Raw genomic sequence first — 21,214 nt, 5'->3', positions numbered from 1 at the left:
AGTCAACAGTTGGATATTTGTTCCTTCCCTTTCCTTTCCCAATACAGGCAGCATAAATCCAGTATGTGTAACTCAGTTGAATGATCCTCTGCAGAAATTTTCCAGCTCGATAGCTAAAAATGGCACTAACCTCTCTTGGAAAGAGGAGTTCATCTTGTAAGTAACCACCAACATAACATCTTCTATTAAATGTTTCTACAGTCTCAGTTTATATAAGACGTTGGAAGAGGAACTGTGTTTTAACGTATCCTATTAGTTTTATTTCCGATGATTTGACACTCACAGGGCATAACTGGTTTTTAAAGCAATTTTCTGGTACTAAGTTATAGCAAGTGTTAATATGGATTTCAGTCATTTTTACTTTTAATTGAGGATTGTTGGGCCTGGGATTGGGAATTACAGATGTGTGGTTTCTAATAGAGATGGATAGTGGCAAGTACCTACGGGCATTCCTACACCACAATCTTAAGTCGACCTATGTTAGGTCATCTTACAGCTATGGCAGTAATTACTGTGGTGGCTGATGTCCGCACTATTCTCCTCCTGTCAGTGGTGTACGTCCTCGCTAGGAGCGCTTCTGCCGACTGAAGAGGGGTAGTGTGGGCACTCTGAGAGCCAGGGCTCTCAGCTCCACACAGCTCCTTGCCAGGAGCCCAACTGCTCCCTGCTCCCACCTGGGAGTGAGGGGAAGCCACCCGGGGCTTCTCACCTCTGGAAGGCGATCCATGCCCTTAGTCCAGTTAGTTGCTTTGCTCCCAGTGGGGATCCTGAGCAGCAGCCCAAGCCGAGAGCCTGGATGACAGCCCAGCTTGGAGCAGAGACCTGGCAGCACGACTGGGGAGCCGGCTTTCTTGTCAGTTCACAGTTCCAGCTGAGCCGTGAAATTGACAAGACAGACGCTGTAAGGAACGCAGTCTCTACACAGACGCTGTGTCGCCCTAACTACGCTGACATAGTCCGAAGTGTCGGACTTATATCTGTGTAGTAGGGCACATGCATCGGCGGGAGCAAGACTATAATGTAGACACTGACATAAGCTGCCTTATGTCAACCTAACTATGTAGTGTGGAGCCACTGATAGGGCCAGAGGCTTTTTACTTTACTGGCTAAAAGGAAGGGAGGGAGCAGAAGCAGGTTGTCATAATAAGTGAGAAAAAGAGGTGCTGCTGTGTGTACTGTGCTGTAGGTGCTTCTCTTCTCCCAGAGCATTAAAGCAAAAGGTGTTGGCTCCCATTGGGGTCTCCCTCTCCCTTACAGCCTATCAATAGCTTTCCTGCCCCCAATCCATTTTAGGAACCTTCCCTCCTTTCTACTTGCTTAAAAGAAAAGTGCCACTTGCAGTGTCCCCCTGTGTCCCCCTCACCACGGAGTCACTGTACAGCATCCATTGTCCCTTTTGCCTTCCTAAAAGGGCAGAGAGGCAAATTTCATGAAGACCTGATCTAGGAGAGGATTAGGTCAGTGCTCCTGCTGGGACTGGCAGCTGCTTTACCACCTGCTTAAGGGACGGAGTGAACTGGGTATCTGTTCTTCATCCCTGGGGGGGGGGGGGGGGTGTGCTGCAGTGCACAGCTCTGCAGAAGGGAAGTTTTCTCCCTCCTTGTTGTTCCCGGCGCTGCATGTGTAGGTGCATGCATAGCACAGGTGAGAGCATTGCGAAGCAGCAGCAGCCGTGGACGAGTTGTGAAGGAATTGTAGTCTGAGATAGTTTAGGATGTGGAGAATGCAGCTCCCCCGATTTGAATGTATGATAAATGCTCTGAATTTGACCTAGCCAGGAAGAGAAGCTTGGTAAGTATTTCTTAATGCAACCCTAAAAATCTTGTTTTTTATCATGCACTTAAATGGGAGCTGTGTCCAGTGCATGCTGCTGTATGTTATCTTGCTGTTATGTTTGGTGAAAGATAATTAGCCTTGAAGCTGCCATCTTAAGACACCTGAAGTCTAGTGACTTATGTTCTTTTCTGTGCTTGGTCTCATCGCTGAAAAACGTCTCTCTCATCAAAGACAATGGCCTTGCAAGGGCACAGACCAGACACTCTGCCATGTGATTCTTTGCCACCACATTGCTGGGATGAGCATGATGCAACTCATTTGCATTAGTAATAGAAATAAACCAGTTGGATAGCATCTTTCATCTTGAAATATCTCAAAGTCCTTTATGAACTTCATATACTGTATTTGCAGATGGCTTCAGCTATCTGTTAGTGGAACAGAATATCTGTTCAATGCTGCACAGCAGCCTTTACCTATGTTTTAGGACAGGAAGTGGAAAGGGTATTCTTCTACAGCGGAAACTGCAAGGGGAGTTCAGGTGAGCAGGATGACTATTTTAACTGGAATTTGGTCATTACACCACAGTTATGGTATGCTTTCCATAGTGATGGGTGCTCTACATGTACCTAAGGTAGATAAGTTTGCAAAGTCCTATGAGATCTTTAATGATGATAAGTAGTCAGGATTTGGTCTGTGTCTGCACTGCGCACCTTACAGCAGCACAGTTGTGTCGCTACAGCAGTGCCACTGTAAGGTATGCAGTGTAGCCACTCTTTGTTGGCAGGAGAGAGCTCTCCCACCGACAAAATAAAACCACCCCCAACGAGGTGCATTGGCTCAATGGGAAGAGTGCCACCTACTGAATTGCTAACACCACTCCCCTTCCTGCTGCACCCTGTGTCTTCCTTGGAAGTGCGGCTCAGCACTGAGAAAGTTCCCACCTGAATAGAAGCATAGTGTTAAAATATGTTTCCAATATTAAAGTTCTCCACTGAACTCTTATACTTATTGCAGAAGGAACAGAATAAAATTTTAGAGGAAATTTCACAATATCCATATGCTTTAACAGCCCAGTTGATAGATTTGGGTGTGGTGTTTTTGTTTTTGACTTTTTTTGGTCTATTGCATAAAGCACCACAGGTTATACCAAAAGCAGTTGTGTCTAATGATTCGTGCTGGTCATGTCATGTAGCAACTGGTTCTTTACTCTCATCCCCTTCAGTCTAACTTTGTGCCAAAATAATATGGACCCTTCTTAGAAAAAATACCAGGGAGAAGCACCAATGATTTTTAAATCAGGAAGTTTCACAGTCAGTGGTCTGATATCTATGCCAGAAAACTATTTATTTAAATGTAATATTTACCTCCCTTATTAAAATAATCTTACATTGGCAGGATGCTCCTCCACTTTTAATAGACCACTGGATCTGTTCCATCTTCTTGACTTATGAATTTGGGAGCTGTTGTTGCCTCAGCTGTATGCAGAAGGAATTGTTTCTCAGTCTTTGGGTAGAGCACATAAATGGAAAACTTCATCCTGAAAGGCAAAGTTTTATAAGCAACTGAAAAAAAGGCCCTCTTATAAAGGAAATGTTTTGGCAATCCTAAATTTAGTGAGGAAGCTAGATAGATCCAAGGTTAGGCTCCACCTCCGCATTCCCTTCCCTCAAGTTAATTGAGGTCAAGAAGTGACGCACATGTTGTCTTGACAGTATTTGAAAAGCAGAGTGCTGTAAATGCTGTCTAACACTTTCCACTGGCTGGACAATAACACCACACTGTATGGTGCAATATGCAAGGTGTGAGACAAATAAAGCCTTGTGTAAAGAGTGATTTAAAATGAAGAGGAGAGAAACATTCCCAGTACAATAACTGGAGTAGGAATGAAAACTCTTCAAAGGCTTGACATCATTTTATTTATTCCACAGTGAATTAAATGCCAAATCAAAAGAGTTACAACTGCAGATCTTGGAAGATGAGAAATTGGATAGTAAGTACTGCAACTGAATTCTTTTGCATGGTCCCCTCATGGGCATTACTGAGATCTTGAAATAAATCCTCTTTTGTTTACACAGTTGAATAAGATCATGTGAGAAGCTGTCAGAAGTTGGTAGTTAATGTAGATCTGTTCTGCTGACTAATCCTGGTAGTCAGATCAGGTACGCTTCAATAACTCCAGGAACAAAGAAGGCTAATAGTCGCTGGGGCAAGAGAGCCCTAGAAAGAGGAGCCGGGAGTTTTGCTGGCTTGGAACAATTTATATTAAAAAAAAAAAAGAAAAGAAAAAAAGTCAACCCAGGAAGGATTTCAGAATTAAATTTGTTTGTAAGCCCAGTTCTGCTTTAGGGCTTAGCTACTTAAATTAAGGATCAAAGGCTAACTCCAGTGGTAGTTTTAGATGACCTCCTGCTGTGAAGCGGGTGGAGGTTTTTCGCTGTTTTCTTATGTCCCCAAACATTGACACAAGGGATGATACCGTATTGTCCCGAGTATAGGCCGCACTTTTTTCCCCTAATTTAAGTCTTTAAACTAGGGGTGCGGCCTATAAGCGGGATCTTGCCCAAAAAAAACCAATAAAAATACTTTCAATCCCAGCCGCGGCGGGGATTTAAAGAGCTCTGGGCTCCCCGCCGCGGCGGGCAGCCTAGAGCCCTCTGAGTCCCGGCCGCGGCTGGGATTTAAAGGGCTCTGGGCTCCCCGCCGCGGCGGGCAGCCCAGAGCGCTCTGATTCCTCGCCGCGGCTAGGATTTAAAGGGCTCTGGGCTCCCCGCCACAGCGGGCAGCCTAGAGCCCTCTGATTCCCCGCCACGGCTGGGATTTAAAGGGCTCTGGGCTCCCCGCCGCGGCGGGCAGCCCGGGGCCCTCTGATTCCCCGCCGCGGCTGGGATTTAAAGGGCTCTGGGCTCCCCGCCGCGGCGGGCAGCCCGGAGCCCTCTGATTCCCCGCCACGGCTGGGATTTAAAGAGCTCTGGGCTCCCCGCCGCAGCGGGCAGCCTAGAGCCCTCTGAGTCCCGGCCGCGGCTGGGATTTAAAGGGCTCTGGGCTCCCCGCCGCGGCGGGCAGCCCAGAGCGCTCTGATTCCCCGCCGCGGCTAGGATTTAAAGGGCCCTGGGCTCCCCGCCGCAGCGGGCAGCCCGGAGCCCTCTGATTCCCCGCCATGGCTGGGATTTAAAGGGCTCTGGGCTCCCCGCCGCGGCGGGCAGCCCGGAGCCCTCTGATTCCCCGCCGCGGCTAGGATTTAAAGGGCTCTGGGCTCCCCGCCGCGGCAGACAGCCCAGAGCCCTCTGAGTCCCGGCCGCGGCTGGGATTTAAAGGGCTCCCCGCCGCGGCAGACAGCCCAGAGCCCTCTAAGTCCCGGCCGCGGCTGAGATTTTCTTTAAGTTAAAAAAAGTTAAAAATTTATTTTTTTTAAAATAGCACCAAACTTTAAGGGTGCGGCTTATAATCAGGAGCGGCCTATACTCGGAACAATACGGGTATTGTGCAAATGCTTTTCCATATTCCTGGGTTTTGCTTTATTTTTTTAACAAAGCCCTAAGGCAGGACTGTGCAAACAAGACTTGAGTCTGAGTGCTGTCTTGAGCTTGTCTGCTGTTTTTTATGGTTCCACCCTCTAATATTCTCTTACTTTAGACTTCCCATGTTTTATGTTCCTGAATGGGCTTATGAGACCCACTTACTGTTTGGCAGGCCAGCAGAACAGTGCTGCACTTCTACACAGAGTGCAAAAGTTTGACTGCTTACCATAGCCCAGAAACAAACCCTTGTGCCACTTGTGTCTAGAACTGCTTACCAACTCTGAATAGTCTTGTGTTTATAAAATTTCAAATAAAACTTCTTGTGCCAGAGAAGGGAAAAATACATCCACCGCCTCTGAGTGGATGAATAGAAAGTAATCCTAATTTCCCTTCTGCCCAAACTGGCTGTTTCCAAGCACATAATCCCACTTATGTATAATCAAACTTTGACTATAGGAAATTGTACGATACTATACCTGATTCTACCATCCCAGCTTTGAGCTCCTTATCCCTACTTACAAGAAAGACGTTTCCATTGCAGAGTAACTCTCTACTTGATCAGGAGAGGAGCAGGCATATATTTTTTTTCTTCTTGGATTGCTGGTGAGGGGATGGCATAGGCAGGTTTTAAGATCAAAGGGAATGTTCAGTTTCACAACTTTCAGATGAGCCATGGTACTTTGTACCAAATTTATTGTATTATTTGTTTTGTACAGTGATTGCACACAATTCTTAAACTTCTAATAGACCCTTCTAAATACAAGCCACCTTCCTTGTCTGCTACTGTTGCTAAATGCTGGACCAAGAGTTCTCAATGCAAGTTCTGTCGATACACTCCAATCCTTTCTCGTCTTCAATAATTAATTTAATGCCATTCCAACTAAATTTACTTTGAGCAGTTTTTCTCTATCCTAGTGCTTCACTTTAGGTAAAAACTCTAAATTTAGTGTTACACCTCATGGGTCAGTTTGCTAATATGTCAGGATTATTCTGTAAAAATGGAAGCATCCTTTCTGAGTCTTAGCTATTCTCTTCTATTTGGTATTGTCAAATTTAGATTAATAATGATTTAAAAACAAGTTAGAGTACTGTGATAAACTTTCCACAACCCACCAAGTAAACACTACACACCTTTCCTCCAACCTTCTGCCTACTACTTATTAATTAAGCCCTTATCCAATATAACTTATGTAAGCCATATTTAGTAACTTGTTAGCACTCTAAATATGGCTTTGATATGTTAGTCACATAGAATGTGTTTTTAAATTCAAGGTTGGAAAAAAGGAATTACAAAACTATCCGAAAACCATACAAGGGTGGGTGAGTTTTGTATTTTGTTACACTTTGGCAATTGTGGCTGTTTTTAAAAGCTCTGTTGGGCCACAGATTTTTAAGTGGAAATGGTTGTGTATCAGAAACATACAGAAAGTAACTTTTTTTTCCTCAGCAGACAAATGTGAGGGGGGGAAATAGCCATTTTGTCAAAAACATATAAATAGAGATGTGGAGGATGGAAAGACTCACACACAAATAAAGGAAAAAACAAAAAAAAAGTTTTGGTCTAATGTAGAGCCATATCCTAATAACACTTCACAGTAAGGGGGCAAAGTATGTATTATCACTTACCTGGGCAGGACAGATTTTTTTTGTAGGTGTCTTTAATAACAGTCTTTCAAGATGTGTCAACCACTACACATACCATACACCATTAATGGCACATTTTTATTACTTTATTTGATTTGCTTAAAAAGAGTCTAACAAATAAATAAATATAAAATAGCAGACTTAAAATTTCTGAAAAAGTAATATTTAATTGGATATGTGGGTGGTGGTGGTGGTAGTGATTGTTAAATCTTAGGAAGAGGAATGTGGGAAAGGATGGCAGCCGTCTAACTTTAATGTAGGTCCATCTATCGTACAGTTTTATACTGCTACCTTTCACCATGGCATCTGAGTGCCTTCCGTGTAAAATTGATAGCAATACTGAAGAATAATGGCATTCCTGTCTCACAGTGAACTTACTGGGGTGGGGCTTACTGGGTAGAAGGGGTGCCAGTGTTGTGAGCGTCTTTTATAGTAGACTAATCTAAAAGGGCCTTTCTATGTCAGTTGAAGAAGCTAAGCTGTAGCACAGCAGTAAGGAGAATCATAAATGCTTGTCACCCTGAAATACGGAAATCCTGACGACTTAATACTTAATGGAGTGAAATCCTGACTCCACTGAAATCAGTGGCAAAACTCGCATTAACATGAAAGGGGCTAGGATTTTGCCCATGTACTTGCATAACAAAGTTTTAGATTCATGTTAATTTTGTTAACAATAGAATTCCACTTTAACATAACGATAAGATATCTGAGAGACACAGAGAGAGAGAGAGAATCTAAACTTGCACTCTAAGACCAAAATAAGGGAGTACTCTTAGTTGGCTATACCAATCCAAAATGAATCCAGGGAGCACCCTCTATGAAATACACCTCTACCCTGCTATAACGCGACCCAATATAACACGGGTTCGCATATAGCGCGGTAGCAGCAGGGCTGCAGGGAGCCCCGGGCCCTTTAAGTCACCGCTGGAGCCCTGCCGGCGCTACCCCGGGGCTGTGGCAGCAGGGCTTGGCTGGCGATTTAAAGGGCCTGGGGCTCTTCAAATCACTGCCGCAGCCCTGCCATCGCTACTCTGATATAACAGCGTTTCACTTATAATGCGGTAGGGGTTTTTGGCTCCCCACGACCACGTTATATCGGGGTAGAGGTGTACAAGACAAGGGCAATTGAGGAGAAAATGAAAGAATTCAGCTGGATTGTATTTTGAACAGTCTCATCAGTGTTCAGAATCTCTAGAGGTTTGTTTTGTTTTTGTTTTTCTCCAAGTGTCCTGGATGCAGAGGAAAAATTATTAAAACAAACAAAACCAGTGGAACTATTAATGATTCAGTATCTGCCTTATTTTCTGTCAAGCAGTGTTAACTATTCTAAAAACCTAGCCTGCAAGAACTACAGATCTTTCTTTAAAAATTTCCTCTGCAAATAATCCTGTCTCTTTATAAAGTAAATACCTTATTGTGCTGCAGAGATAATGCTTTGCAATATTAGGTGCCTCAGCAGTTTGAAGTAGCAATTGCTTCTGTTTTCCACCTTTTCAAAATAACTTCAAAGATATTGACAGCTCAGACAAGATCTTACTATGTCACTTTCATTTATTTTAGGTTCTTTTTCAGCATGGGCAACTGTACCTTTAGACTTGTTCAGGAAACAGCCTTCTGGACAACAAAGCTTTGCACTGAAGAGCAGGCCCAGCACCCATAGCCCTGTGCTAGGATCGATCACTGCAGAGGTATCACATTCTTATGTTTATGGTTGACTTTTTGACTGTCAGATTGTCCATTTGAAGAATACAGGCCCAATACACTATTGCCTAGCACGTTTTGTAACAATTTACAGAAGTGCCAACTGAGTGTTGTGCTACTTAATCAAAATGGTAGTGTTGTGACCTCGCTTTGTACTTGTGTAAATGATTGCATAAGGTGCAGGGTAACAGTGAATCATACCCTACCTACTTAAAGCAAAAGCTGTGACTGTTATGGACAAAGCTTTAAGGAATAATTTGGGTCTGCTAAGGGCTTGTCTACACGAACACTTAGTTCATGGCAAGCTGGGGTGTCAATCTGCCCCACGCTACTCTGGTGCATTCTTAAAGGTCTGTGGGTACCTTGCTAACATGCACTAACAGTTCATCAGTGTGCTTTGATCTAGTCCACTCTACAATTCCAGCTGCTGTTTCAAAGTGTCTCTCTTTCCTTTTAAGGTGTAATTATTACTTTAATTACCAATTTTTCTCTTTTTAGTTCTCTTATGTAGAACCTAATGAGTCAAAATCCTGTCTAGTTCCTGCTCAGCTTCCTGCCACAAAAATAGAAAAGGATAGAACTGTGATGCCTTGTGGGACTGTAGTCACTACTGTTACTGCTGTGAAAACCAAACCTCGACTCGAAGGGAAACATTCTGCACTGAGCCCAGGTGAGGACATCAGTGAAACTTTAAAATGCAAATCCAAGATTGTTTGTTTGTTTGGTTTGTGTTGGTTTTTAGGAATATAGTTCCTATGGGGGACGGGGAAAGAAAAAAGAATATTGTCTAGATCTATTTAGGTGTTTGTTTTTTTTGTTGATTGGTTGGTTTTATTTTTAATGTGGTCTTGGTTACTTTGGATAAAATATTTCTTTTGCATGAAGCCAGGTCCTGCCCCGCTGAAGTTAATGGAAGTCTTGCCAATGACTTCAGTGGGAGCAGAATCAGCCTCCTAGTAAGGAAGGTGAGAAATGATCATGACTTCCTTTGCTTGGTACTGTGAATGTTACGTGTCTCTCTTTGGTGAGGTTGGGTTTTTGTGTGTGTGTGTTTACTATTCCCTTCGAAAACACGAATCTCTAAGAGTGGGGTAGAGTAGCTAATATGATGCTGCTATTAACGTATAAATCCATTGTATTTGAGGTGTTTCTTACACCCTGTCAAGGTGATCATCTCTGTCTGCCCTTGTAAAAAGATGGCACATGACTCTAAAAGCACACAACAATCTGCTAATGTAGGCGCTCTTATAAGATGTCAGATTGTCTGTGATATAGAAAACTTGAAAAAAAAAATAGACCAAGTGCAAAAGAGACAGGACAGTATTACCAGAACAGAAATTGAAGTTGCGGGGGTATCTTGCTTTAACATGCATAATGCTTTCTTGAAGTATATTACTTCTGTTGTCAGTCATGTGGGGGAAGGGAAGAAAATGTGGAGTTACCCACTTTTCTTCCACCCTCTTTATCCCTCCCACATCCCCATAGGCATACATACCCACAAGAGAGGATATAAGTAAACCATATTACCTATATGGAAAATGCACTGCTTTAAAACTATTAACTTCTGACTTCTGTATTTCTTGACCTGTTTATCTCCTCTGCCCCCAACTCTTTAGTATGGATTGGTGGTGTTCTAAGCTACCATTCACACCTGACCAGGATTCCTGACAGGGATCTTCCTTATTAAACAGTTTGATTACATAGTGAGGCTTCCCTGGGGTAACCCGAGGTTGTGAGGCACCTTGCTACTCCCTGTCTTTAGCATGAAGAAGCCTTGTCTGTGCTTGCTGGGGTCAGCTTCCTAACTCTGCTGGCCACGGGCAACATAAACCCTCCTCTCTAGGCCTTACAGGCACCGCTGGTACTCTGTTGATTAGCGATAGGCACAGTCCAATCCCTGAACTCTCTGAGTGTCTCCCTGGAGTGGCCAGCCCCTGGTCCACTGGTCACTTGCAGTACGCACAAATCCATTTCTCCCAAAAGAGCAGTATATGCCAGCTTACCAGTTCCACCTCAGATCACTGCTCCACCAAACACACAGCACTTAGATAGGTTTATGCTGCGATCATATCTAAGTTGATTTAACCAAGCATAGAGATTCAAGTAGTAGCAAGTAGAAGTATCGTATGCAAATGGTTACATATAAAATAGAATTATAGCTCTCTTTCTGGAGATGGGACTTATTAGACATGAGAGGCTCTTGTTAAATAAAGTACTACTCACCCAAAATCCCTGCAGCGCTTTACAGCCAGACAGGCTTTAACTCTTCTTTCATGAGACCTGCATGTTGTCAGTTTGCCACCTCACTGAAGGATTCTGTGTTTCTTTGCACTCCAAGGGCTTGTCTTCCCATACGGTGCTACAGAAGCGCTTGTGCGACTGATCTTTAGGGAAGATGCTACTATGCTGGTTGGAGACCTTCTCCTGTCAGTGGAGTTAATCCACCTCCCTGCGTGGCGGTAGCTGTGTCTGCGGGAGAAGCTCTCCTGTCAGCCTAGCACTATCTGCGTGGGGAGTCAGGCTGGTGTAACTGTATTGTTCAGGGGGTGGATTCTTCACACTTCGGAGTGTGGTAGTTGTACCGATACAGATCTGTAAGTATAGACCTGGCTCAAGATAAACCAGACCAGCCCTTGGCCTTTATTCATAAACAGGACACCCTCTGCTGTTTTTTCTTCCTGTAGATTTCCTCTCTTCAATTTCACAATCTCTCAGTTCAGACTGAGGGCTTGTCTACACTGGCACTTTTACAGCGCTGCTACTTTCTCATTCAGGGGTGTGAAAGAACACCCCCCGAGCGCTGCAAGTTTCAGCGCTCTAATGTGCCAATATAGAAAGTGCACCAGCGCTGGTAGCTGTTCCCCTCGTGGAGGTGATTGGTTTTGGGAGAGCTCTCTCCCAGCGCTATTCTGCGACTACACAAGCCACATTAAAGCGCTTCTGTGCCCAGCGCTTTAACGTTGCAAGTGAAGATGTGCCCTGAGTCTGCAAACAGGCCTACAGCGCGAGGCATACAATACACAAGAGGCTGGACAGGGAGATAGGTGCTAATTACCTCCTGCCTGAAAGGAATATTTCCAAGGTATGTCACCTCTTGGTGACCTCCCATAACTCCAAGACCTTAAAAATGTAATTTTAAGTATAGATACATAACTCCTTTAAGTATTATCTGCACATACATTTCTCAATGATTATGATGACCAGTGGGCTACCAATTCTTGGTAGAGACCCCAAGTACCACCCTTCAGTGAATTATTATGCAGATACCCAGCCCAGGGGATCTCTTTAACACTGTATACCAAGAGCTCCCTGTGTTACTTACCTTAGTTGTTGTTGCTCTCAGAGCATTCAGTAATGTCTACACTTTATTTATAATATTAGACTTTTTGTTTTAGATCCCAATGGAAATGAGTTTGGCTTCTGGTAGATGCTTGTCCACATTACAACACTATCATACAACTTGATGAGACTGCCAGAGTCTGTGCTTATTACAGACCTGGCTGGTTCTTTCTAATTCTGATTACTATAACTATTTTTAAAGTGGATTGGCAGTGTTGTGTGAGGAAGCTTGTCCAGTGTTGGTCCAGACTGTGCCTTGCTGTAACTAGTGTTGTTAGCCCTTCTGTGACAGGCAGACAGTTAAAACCCTCTTAAAATTTTGTGTGTGTGTGTGTGAATGTAAATATGAGTTACAGTCGTCAAATCATTGCACAAACTTTTTTTAGTTTTATTTATGTGGCTCTTTTGTCTAGAATGTTTTAAAATCAAAATTATAAACAGAAAAATGAGCTCATTTTAAGACTGAAGATTTGGCATTTACCAGTGACAGAACTTTTGCCCAGAATTATACTAGACAGGTTTTTTCAAATGCTAATTTGTATCAGTAAAAGCACTTTTTCAGATGCCCGTTATTTTTGTTATACATGTTTCTAAAATACCTATCACCAGAGTATCTAGGTGAGAGATAATAAATGAGAAACTTGCTTCTCAGATTCTCCTGTGAAAACTCCTGCTAAAGTGAAAGTGATTGAAAAGGATTTCTCAGTTCAAGCAATCCATTGTCAAGGTGCTCCGGTCAGCAAAGTGTTATCCTCTTCGGATACAGGTAAGAGAGAAACTTCCAAAGCCTGTATCTATATCCCTTTTTCTCTGCTATGCCATAGATTATCCTAAAACATTAAATTAACAGCAGGACCCATGCCTTAGTGCCTTCTGGCAGGTATCATAGCATTTATGTTAGTAAATATTACAGTTAGTGTAGAAGTCTGCATGTAACTAATTCCTAACTTCCTGAAAATCTGTCAAGGGGCTGTGCTGTTAAGAGAGAAGGGAAGCCAATGGAGCAGCAGCCAGGTTGGCTCTTCTCTACTTGTCAACTGAATACACCTCTACCCCGATATAACGCTGTCCTCAGGAGCCAAAAAATCGTACCGCGTTATAGGTGAATCCGCATTATATCAAACTCGCTTTGATCCGCCAGAGTGTGCAGCCCCCCCACCCCCGCACTGCTTTACTGCGTTATATCCGAATTCGTGTTATATCGGGTCGCGTTATATCAGGGTAGAGGTGTATCTCTTTCCTACACATCCCTGGGCTCCATGGAATTAGGAAGGTGCAAAGACTCCCTAATCCACAGTTCCTAAACTTCTTCCACCGGAGGGGACAGGGCACAAAAGCCCTTGTGAGTGGCACCGCTGCTGAGTCCTCCTGTCAGAGACGGTGCTCTCTCCCTCGTGTATAAATTACTGGAAGAGAGAGACCGCCTATGGAAGTCAGCAGACTGGATTCTCTTCTAGCTCTGCCACTGACTCACTTTGTGATCTTAAGCAACTCGTGTATCCTCACTGTGCCTGCTTCTCTACCTTTTGTAAATCACCCAAGAGATAGAAGATGAAGTGTGTTTAAAATACTAGGTAGGGATGGTGGTGGTAGAACCGTTCTTGAATTCACTTTTGGCATGTGGTTACATATGCTTTTTAATCTATTTCAATATAGACCCAAACCCTTCAAGTGTATATAAGTGCAAACACCTTTTTCCCCCCCTCCATATTTTGAATTTTCAGTGTCCTTATTTAGATGGTCTTGTGGATGTCTTCCTACAATGCACTTTTAAAAAAAAAAAAAAAATTCCTTTATCCACTGTCCTTGTGTCCTTCGCTCCTTGTGTCACAGTGAACATCACTCCGTTCTTGGAACTATAGTATCATAGAAATTAATAATTGTAGAGGCTCATTTATGTCATCTTGAAATGGCACATGCTGTGGAATTTACTGCTCCTTTGGGGTAGAGATTAGAGTACATAGCACACTCTCTGGAGCCAATTCACACAGTTCCTGAAACAGTTGGGAGGGTTTGCTGGACGATGAAGATCTGCTGGCCCAAGGACAAAGATCCATGGTAGGTAGGCTGTTGTACATCAATGCAGGGGCTGGAGTTCATGCAGATTACTTTAATTTTTTTTTGTTTTGTTTTGGCTTACTCTTCTTTAAGGCCTATATGTTTACTTCATTTATAACATTTCAACCAACCTGATACCCTGTCAAAGAAAGCTAACAAGTCTTGTGGAAAGGGGGGAAGCAGTAGACATGGTATATATTGACTTTAGTAAGGCTTTTAATACTTACTCACATGACCTTTTCATAAACAATCCAGGGAAATACAACCTAGATGGAGCTATTATAAGGTGGGTGCATAACTGGTTGGAAAACCATTCCCAGAGAGTAGTTATCACTGGTTCACAGTCAAGATTGAAGGGCATATTGAGTGGGATCCTGCAGGCTGTGTTCACTCTAAGCTGTGCGGTCGCATGGCAGCCCAGGAGTGAATCAGGTGCCGCACACTTGATTAGCAGAGCTGCGCATGGCAGCATGTGTTCAGGTGACCCTCCCCTTGCTGTTCTGCAGCCGCATTGCTCCTGCCCTCTGCCTTGGAGCCCCAGGCCAGTTGCTCCTGGGACCCTCCTGCTTGTGCAGAAAGGGGGCAAGGAGGAGAGACGCTGATGTCAGGATGTCTGCCTCCCCCGCCCATGTACGCTATCTCCACAGAGCAGGGGAGAGAGGACAGGGCTCTGGAGCAGGATCGCTGCTGGCAGCTGCTGCACTCTGAGCCTTCTGGCAAGTGCCTTAAAGAGACAGTGCATGGTCTCTCATAGACTTCCCCAGCAGCTCTCTAACACGCACACCCAGACCCAGTCTCTTTCACACTCATCTCCCAACACATACTTGTGGTGTTGTTACTTCTTGGTACTTCCTGAATTGTACATATATTCTCTGTAATTTTATTCTTTTAGTTTTTTGACTGGTCTGTGCATTTTATTTTATTTCTCTCTTATGCTTAAATTTAATTCTTTCAGTAGTGAGTTCTAAAATGCCTAACCTGTCCTGGCTGGAGTAATTATCCTTATGGTAACTTTAAAAATATATATATATTTTATCTAGATTTTTGTTTGTTTGTTTGTTTCTACTGGTGCCGCACATTACCTCGATATTGGTGCACATAACAAAATTCATTCCGCACATGGATGGAAAAAATTAGAGGGAACAATGCCCGTAGGGATCAGTTCTGGGCCAGTTCTGTTCAGTATCTTCATCAATGATTTTGATAATATCAGAGAGAGTACACTTTTATAAAGTTTGCAGATGATATCAAGACAGGAGTGGTTGCAATGTGTTTTGGAGGATAGGATTAAAATTCAAATTTATCTGGATAAACTGGAGAAATGGCTGAAGTAAATAGGATGAAATTCAATAAGGACAAATGCAAAGTACTCCAATTTGGAAGGAACAGTCAGTTGCACACATACAAAATGAGAAATGACTGCCTAGGAAGGAGTACTGCAGAAAAGGATCTAGGGGTCATAGTGGATCACAAGCTAAATATGAGTGAATGCTGTTGCAAAAAAAGAACCTCATTCTGGGATGTATTAGCAGGAGTGTTGTAAGCAAGACACAAGAAGTTATTCTTCCGCTCTACTCCATGCTGATTAGGCCTCAACTGGAGTCTTGTGTCCAGTTCTGGGCGCCACATTTCAGGAAAGATGTGGACAAATTGGAAAAAGTCCAGAGAAGAGCAACAAAAATGATTAAAGGTCTAGAAAACATGACCTATGAGGGAAGATTGAAAAAATTGGGTTTGTTTAGTCTGGAGAAGAGAAGACTGAGGGGGGACATAACAGTTTTCAGGTACATAAACAGTTGTTACAAGGAGGAGGGAGAAAAATTGTTTTTCTTAACCGCTGAGGTTTTAGGACAAGAAGCAAAAGGCTTAAACTGCAGCAAGGGAGGTTTAGGTTGGACATTAGAAAAAACTTCCTAACTGTCAGAGTGGTTAAGCACTGGAATAAATTGCTCAGGGAGGTTGTGGAATCTCCATCATTGGAGATTTTTAAGACCAGGTTAGGCAAATACCTGTCAGGGAAAGTCTAGATCAGGGGTCCTCAAACAATGGGCGCTCCCCCCACAGGGGAGCATGGAGGAACCTTCCGGGGGGGGGGGCAGGACCCGGGCTAACTCCCACAGGGGGTGGTGATGGAGCGCCACCCAGCCCTGGTCCATCTCCAGCCTTTCCCCCCAGCTGCGGCCCCGGTTCTTGACTGTGGCTCGGCTCCTGGCCCCAGCTCTGTCCCCACTCCGGTCTTGGCCCCCAACTGCAGCCTGACGGTGGCTTCCACTCCTGGCCCCAGCCTCAGGCCCTGGCCGTGGCTCCGTTCCTGGCCCCAAACCTACCCCCAGCCTCTGCCTCCTTACCCCGTCCGTGCCCTGTCCCTGGTTCAAGAGGGGGGAGGTGCGGACGGAGTAAGGTGGGGTGCGACTGAAAAGTTTGGGGACCACTGAGCTAGATAATACTTAGTCCTGCCATGAGTTCAGGAGACAGGACTAGATGACCTATCAAGGTCCCTTCCAGTCTGACAATTCTATTATTCTATGTCCAGAGAGACTCTGAAGCTTCGTGTACAGTCTTGGAAGAGTGAATGATATACCTATTCCAGGATACAAAGGAAGGATTTGGGAATGGAATGGAAACTAATACTAAAATGATCATTTGGCTTATGTTTGATTATGTGGTGTTTAGTTACATGATTTCTGTTGATCTCTCTATTTTTGTGTTTAAAATTCAAGCTGTCTTCCTGCTCTTATGCTTTGCTCTGCACTTAAACCCTTGCCTACTTTTTATCTTAAAGCACTTTCCTTTCTTTTCAGAGCTGCTGGTGTTGAATGGCACTGATCCAGTTGCTGAAGCAGCCATTCGACAGTTAAGTGAGTCTGCAAAGCAGAAGCTGAAATCTCCAAGAAAGAAAAGCACCATTATCATATCAGGGGTGTCCAAGGTAGAGTTCAAAGTCACACTTGTGTTTAGTGCCTGACACTGAAGAGACTCTTCGCTTTGCTGAGTATGATACTTGAACATGCACTCTGCTCTCTTCCATTTGACAGTTTTTGCAGAAGCTGGGTTTATATCCTTGTTGCTTCAGAAATTGTGTTGCAAGTTAAGCCTAAAAGCAGAGAGTTAATCAGACACAGTTTAAAAAAAAAACTATTTTTTTTAACCAAAGCTTAGATTTTTCTGGAAGTTGATGTGTTTTTAGTTCCTTCCACACAGATGCTTACTTGCAAAGGAAAGTCTTCCACTGCAGTAATCACTACTGGTCAGTGGATTTGTTTTTGTTTGTTTTCTTTTAAACCAAGCCCTAATCCTTTTGTTAAAGCCAAAGTTAATTTAGCTCTGTGCTCTGCTAAGAAAAGGAGCAAAGAGAATATGCAATACTATGGATTTCTGGCAGTATCTGGGCAATGCAAACAGGGTGAAAAGAATGAATAAAACCCTTGGCATGGAGATTGGTTTGTCCAGCAAATAGTGTCTTTTTTTAAATTTAATTATCTCTCTCTCTTTCACTGTGGCAGACCTCCTTATCTCAGGACAGTGAAGCTGCACTGATGATGGACTATGCAGCAGCCATGGATGACTCATATAAAGAGGAAGCCTCTTCCACGGTGGGGGATTCTACCACAGAAGTCCCCTCCAATAAAAAACTACCACTAGCTGCTTCACAAATGCTACCTGCCACTGATCCAGAGGAAAATAGCCATAATGCGTGGGACTTGGATAACAGCAGCCAACAATGGAACAGCAATGCTCTCTTAGGCCAGGACTGTGAAGAGATGTCCAGGAGTTCATTAAGTGTCTCGGAATCTGGGAGTGTGAAAAAATCTAAAGGTATATGAGCTCTCTTGATACTTGTCTTGTATCTAGTATTGTATCCAAGTACTGATTTCTATAGTTGAACTTCAGTGTCTTTGTCAAGCAGTACTATCAGGTGATTCTTTTCTATTCTTACCCTTTTTTTTTTTTTTGTGTGTGCTGGTAAAAAGTGCCTGACTGATAACCCTGAAGAATGAAATCCTCTAGTTAACCACAAAAAATACAGTACAGGCTTCCCCACACTGTGCCCCTCCATCACAATATGGAAAGACTTGTTCCAGGAGAGAGAGGGTAAATTGCTCCAAATCCATTCAGTCATCTGGCTTCTCTGAGGAGATCAGTGACCAAACTGCAAATTCACTGATGCAAATTCTTTCTGGTAAATTAAGATCAAGAATAGTGAGGGCCCAAATAAAGAGCGAAAACAGTACAAATCCACAACCCCCTCCACCATCGCCTCTGTGCACAACTTCCCTCTGTCTCCTCCCCACAAAAGGATATTTATGTCCATGATAAACTTTTTACTCTTCGTGCATATTAAACTACCCATTGAACAGTTTGTCCCTTTCCCCTCTTGCCTTTTTCAATAATACAAGTGTTTACAAAAGAGAGCGACACACAGGATGTGATTGTTTTCTTTAAATAAGGGACAAATTGTTTTGTTATCATAACTGATACTTGCCTGAGTGTGTCTGCAGGCTGCAAATGACCTGGGCACGTCTTGTGCCTTGTGGCTCATTAGATTTTCTTCCACTGTCCTCAAACTAACTTTGGAGGCGAATTTGAGTCTCACTGCTTCTGTTGTGGCTGGTGGGATTTTGAACCTGAAAGAAACCAGCTGGGAGGTGAGCTGGGGACACTCTGTTCAATGGACTCCACTTACCCCCTTGCCTGTTACTAGTGTAGGAGAGAGGCAAGTCTAAGGGCCACTGTCCAGTAGCTGCCAAAGTTTTTATGTATGCCATCCCCCTCAAGACCTTTTCTGACTTTTTTTTTTATGGCCTTCATGAATAGTACTGAAAACCCCGCTACAAAATTTTTCCCTCTCGTGCTTTAAATTCATAATCTCTGCCATAAAATATAACGTGGATCTTTACATGCTGAGGTTTTTCCCATTCTGTCATGATTTTCCCATCTTGTCTTTCCTGGCAGTCACTTATTGTTAGCACCTTACCTGAAGCTGTCAAGGTAAATGAGCAGTTTGGCAAATGTGTCCCTAAGCTGGCCATTAAGTGCTTTTATAGAGGGTGGGTTTCGCCTGTGCTTAACTCTCTCTCTCTTATTTTGAGACCTGAATATTGGGAAATATGTGATTCCAGGGTGCATTGTCACTAAGCCTCTGGACTCATTTCAAAATTTGCCTTCAGAAAACAAAGACTTACATTTGAGTAGCTGTTTGGGTGGGGTTGTTGTTAAAAATGCAGATACAATAAAAAAAACATTATTTTCTTTCTCTGTACAATCTGACTGCTCAGACTTAAATGCTACTTTCTTTTCTATTTTTTTAAATAATTGTGTTCATCATCTCCTCACTTTTCAGTAGAAACATTCTGAGTTCATGATGCAATACAAGAGTGCAAAAAAACACAATACATCAGGTGTCAGATTCTTACATATTGTGAGGATGTTTGTGTCACACTCCACAAATAGCACAACGTTGTTCTATGCAAAAGCCTGTCAGAAAAAAGAAAGTCACAGTCTAACTGTGGTGCTCTTGTATGTTGTGTTCTCTGACAGCATCATGGCTTTTGTGAAGTAAGACAGGAATATTTCCTCTTTCCCTCATCCACCCCCCGCTTAGTTATGCTAGTACAAGATGTTTGTTGTTTAAAAATTCACATCTGCATTCATTTTGCAGGGGAAGCGTTTGCCAAATGTTCTACTTAACCAAAAAAAAATGCTTCAAGTACAATGTTAATGGTTCACAATTTGTACTGTCTTTCATTATTATTTTTGCTCTTGCCTGTGTTGCTTTTTACCTCTTATTACCTTTCTGACTTCATCTTTCTTACTCATGCTTTTTGTAAACTTAAGAGGACTACTATGCCAACCCGAATTAATTGCCTACACAGTAAGTTATTTTTGTTTTTACTTTTATTAAAGAAAATGTAGCTTTACTGTGAGACACTTATTGCAAAAGTGAAGCAAAACTTTCGTTTGTTTTCTCACCTGTTATCCTCTTCCCTGTGTGAGGGTTGGGTTTTTTCCTTCTCTCCGCAATACCTTTGTTTTTATGTAGAGAGTTCTTAGCAGCTTCGTCTGTAGTAGCAAGTCATTCTAATTGTAGGTGTGTTACCCTTACAAATAATTGATTTGGGGGGCTGGGGGAGAAGATTCCCCTCTCCTTTGTCCAGATTGAAGATAACAGATTGGGGAAACTTGGATAATTACTGCAATTTTACTGACATCTTGCTGTATTTCTATGGCATTGATCCCTGTAGGAACCTACCAAAGACAGGCACGTACAAACTACAGATGATTACATAACCATACATGAATAGTGTGTGTGTGTGTGTGTGTTACAAATTGTTTATGGGTTTCTAACACTCTTTCCTAACAATCCCCAATTATTTGAGCTATAATATCTTTATATTTAAAATATTGCAATATCGTTTCAAAAAACGTATTATTCATTACATATGTAGTACACGTCTGTTTGCCTTTATGGAGCCAAGCAAAACAATTAAGACTCAAATGTGACTTGAACTCCTTCAGAGTGCTTGCTAAGGATTCTATGTGCCCCACTCCCTTTCTCTTGCCAGAAATAACAAAAGGATTGCATGAGAATACAAATTGATTTTGTATTTGCTTTCACCTGTTTTCAGTCGCTTGTCCTTCCATCCTACTGCCCAGCTAACCTGGCTGTTTCACCTCCTGAAAGAAAGATACTCCTGCTTCCAGAAGTATAGATTGAACATTAAAGTATAAGCAGTATCAGAGTGAAAGCAGAGGCATGTATTAAATAACTATATTGCACCTCCTGGATGAAAGCTACTTTTGTGGAATAGAGAAGACTGGGAGAAGGAGGGGCTTTAGTCCAAACCCACGAATAGTATGGAGACATGGGATATGAAACTCATTAATTAAACAAAAAATGTACTAAATACAGTTCTTCAATAATCAATTTGAGTAGGAGTGGGGAACATTGTTGTTGTACACGACAACTAATCTGGTATTAACTGTAAGGATATTGCACTGAATTTCATTAGGGTATGTCTTAATATGATGCATTTAACAGGAGACTCCATTGACAATAATGGTAGCCATATCCAACTTCCAGGACAGTGTAATGTAAAAAGTTCCCTGTCTGCCTTGGTTTCTGTATTCATAGGTAATGACAGCAACACAAAGCGAATGGCATCAAGATGGTGACG

The 21,214-nt window shown here is 42.9% G+C and overlaps 1 protein-coding gene across 2 annotated transcripts in view; it reads left to right on the top strand.

The window, feature by feature from the left end:
• Positions 1-21,214, top strand: part of C2CD2 (C2 calcium dependent domain containing 2) — a 48,763-nt gene that overhangs the window by 19,961 nt on the left and 7,588 nt on the right. For both annotated transcript variants that reach the window (XM_045002543.1, XM_045002542.1), the window contains 7 exons: positions 48-156; positions 3,705-3,766; positions 8,502-8,629; positions 9,141-9,312; positions 12,634-12,747; positions 16,841-16,968; positions 17,543-17,855. In XM_045002543.1, the coding sequence (XP_044858478.1) occupies positions 48-156; positions 3,705-3,766; positions 8,502-8,629; positions 9,141-9,312; positions 12,634-12,747; positions 16,841-16,968; positions 17,543-17,855 (1,026 nt within the window). The remainder of the gene's footprint in view (positions 1-47; positions 157-3,704; positions 3,767-8,501; positions 8,630-9,140; positions 9,313-12,633; positions 12,748-16,840; positions 16,969-17,542; positions 17,856-21,214) is intronic.

Source organism: Mauremys mutica, chromosome 1 (assembly GCF_020497125.1).
Source record: "Mauremys mutica isolate MM-2020 ecotype Southern chromosome 1, ASM2049712v1, whole genome shotgun sequence".
NCBI classification, from domain to species: Eukaryota; Metazoa; Chordata; order Testudines; family Geoemydidae; genus Mauremys; species Mauremys mutica.
Note: the sequence above shows the minus strand (reverse complement) of the source record. Positions and strands in the feature narration are given on the sequence as shown.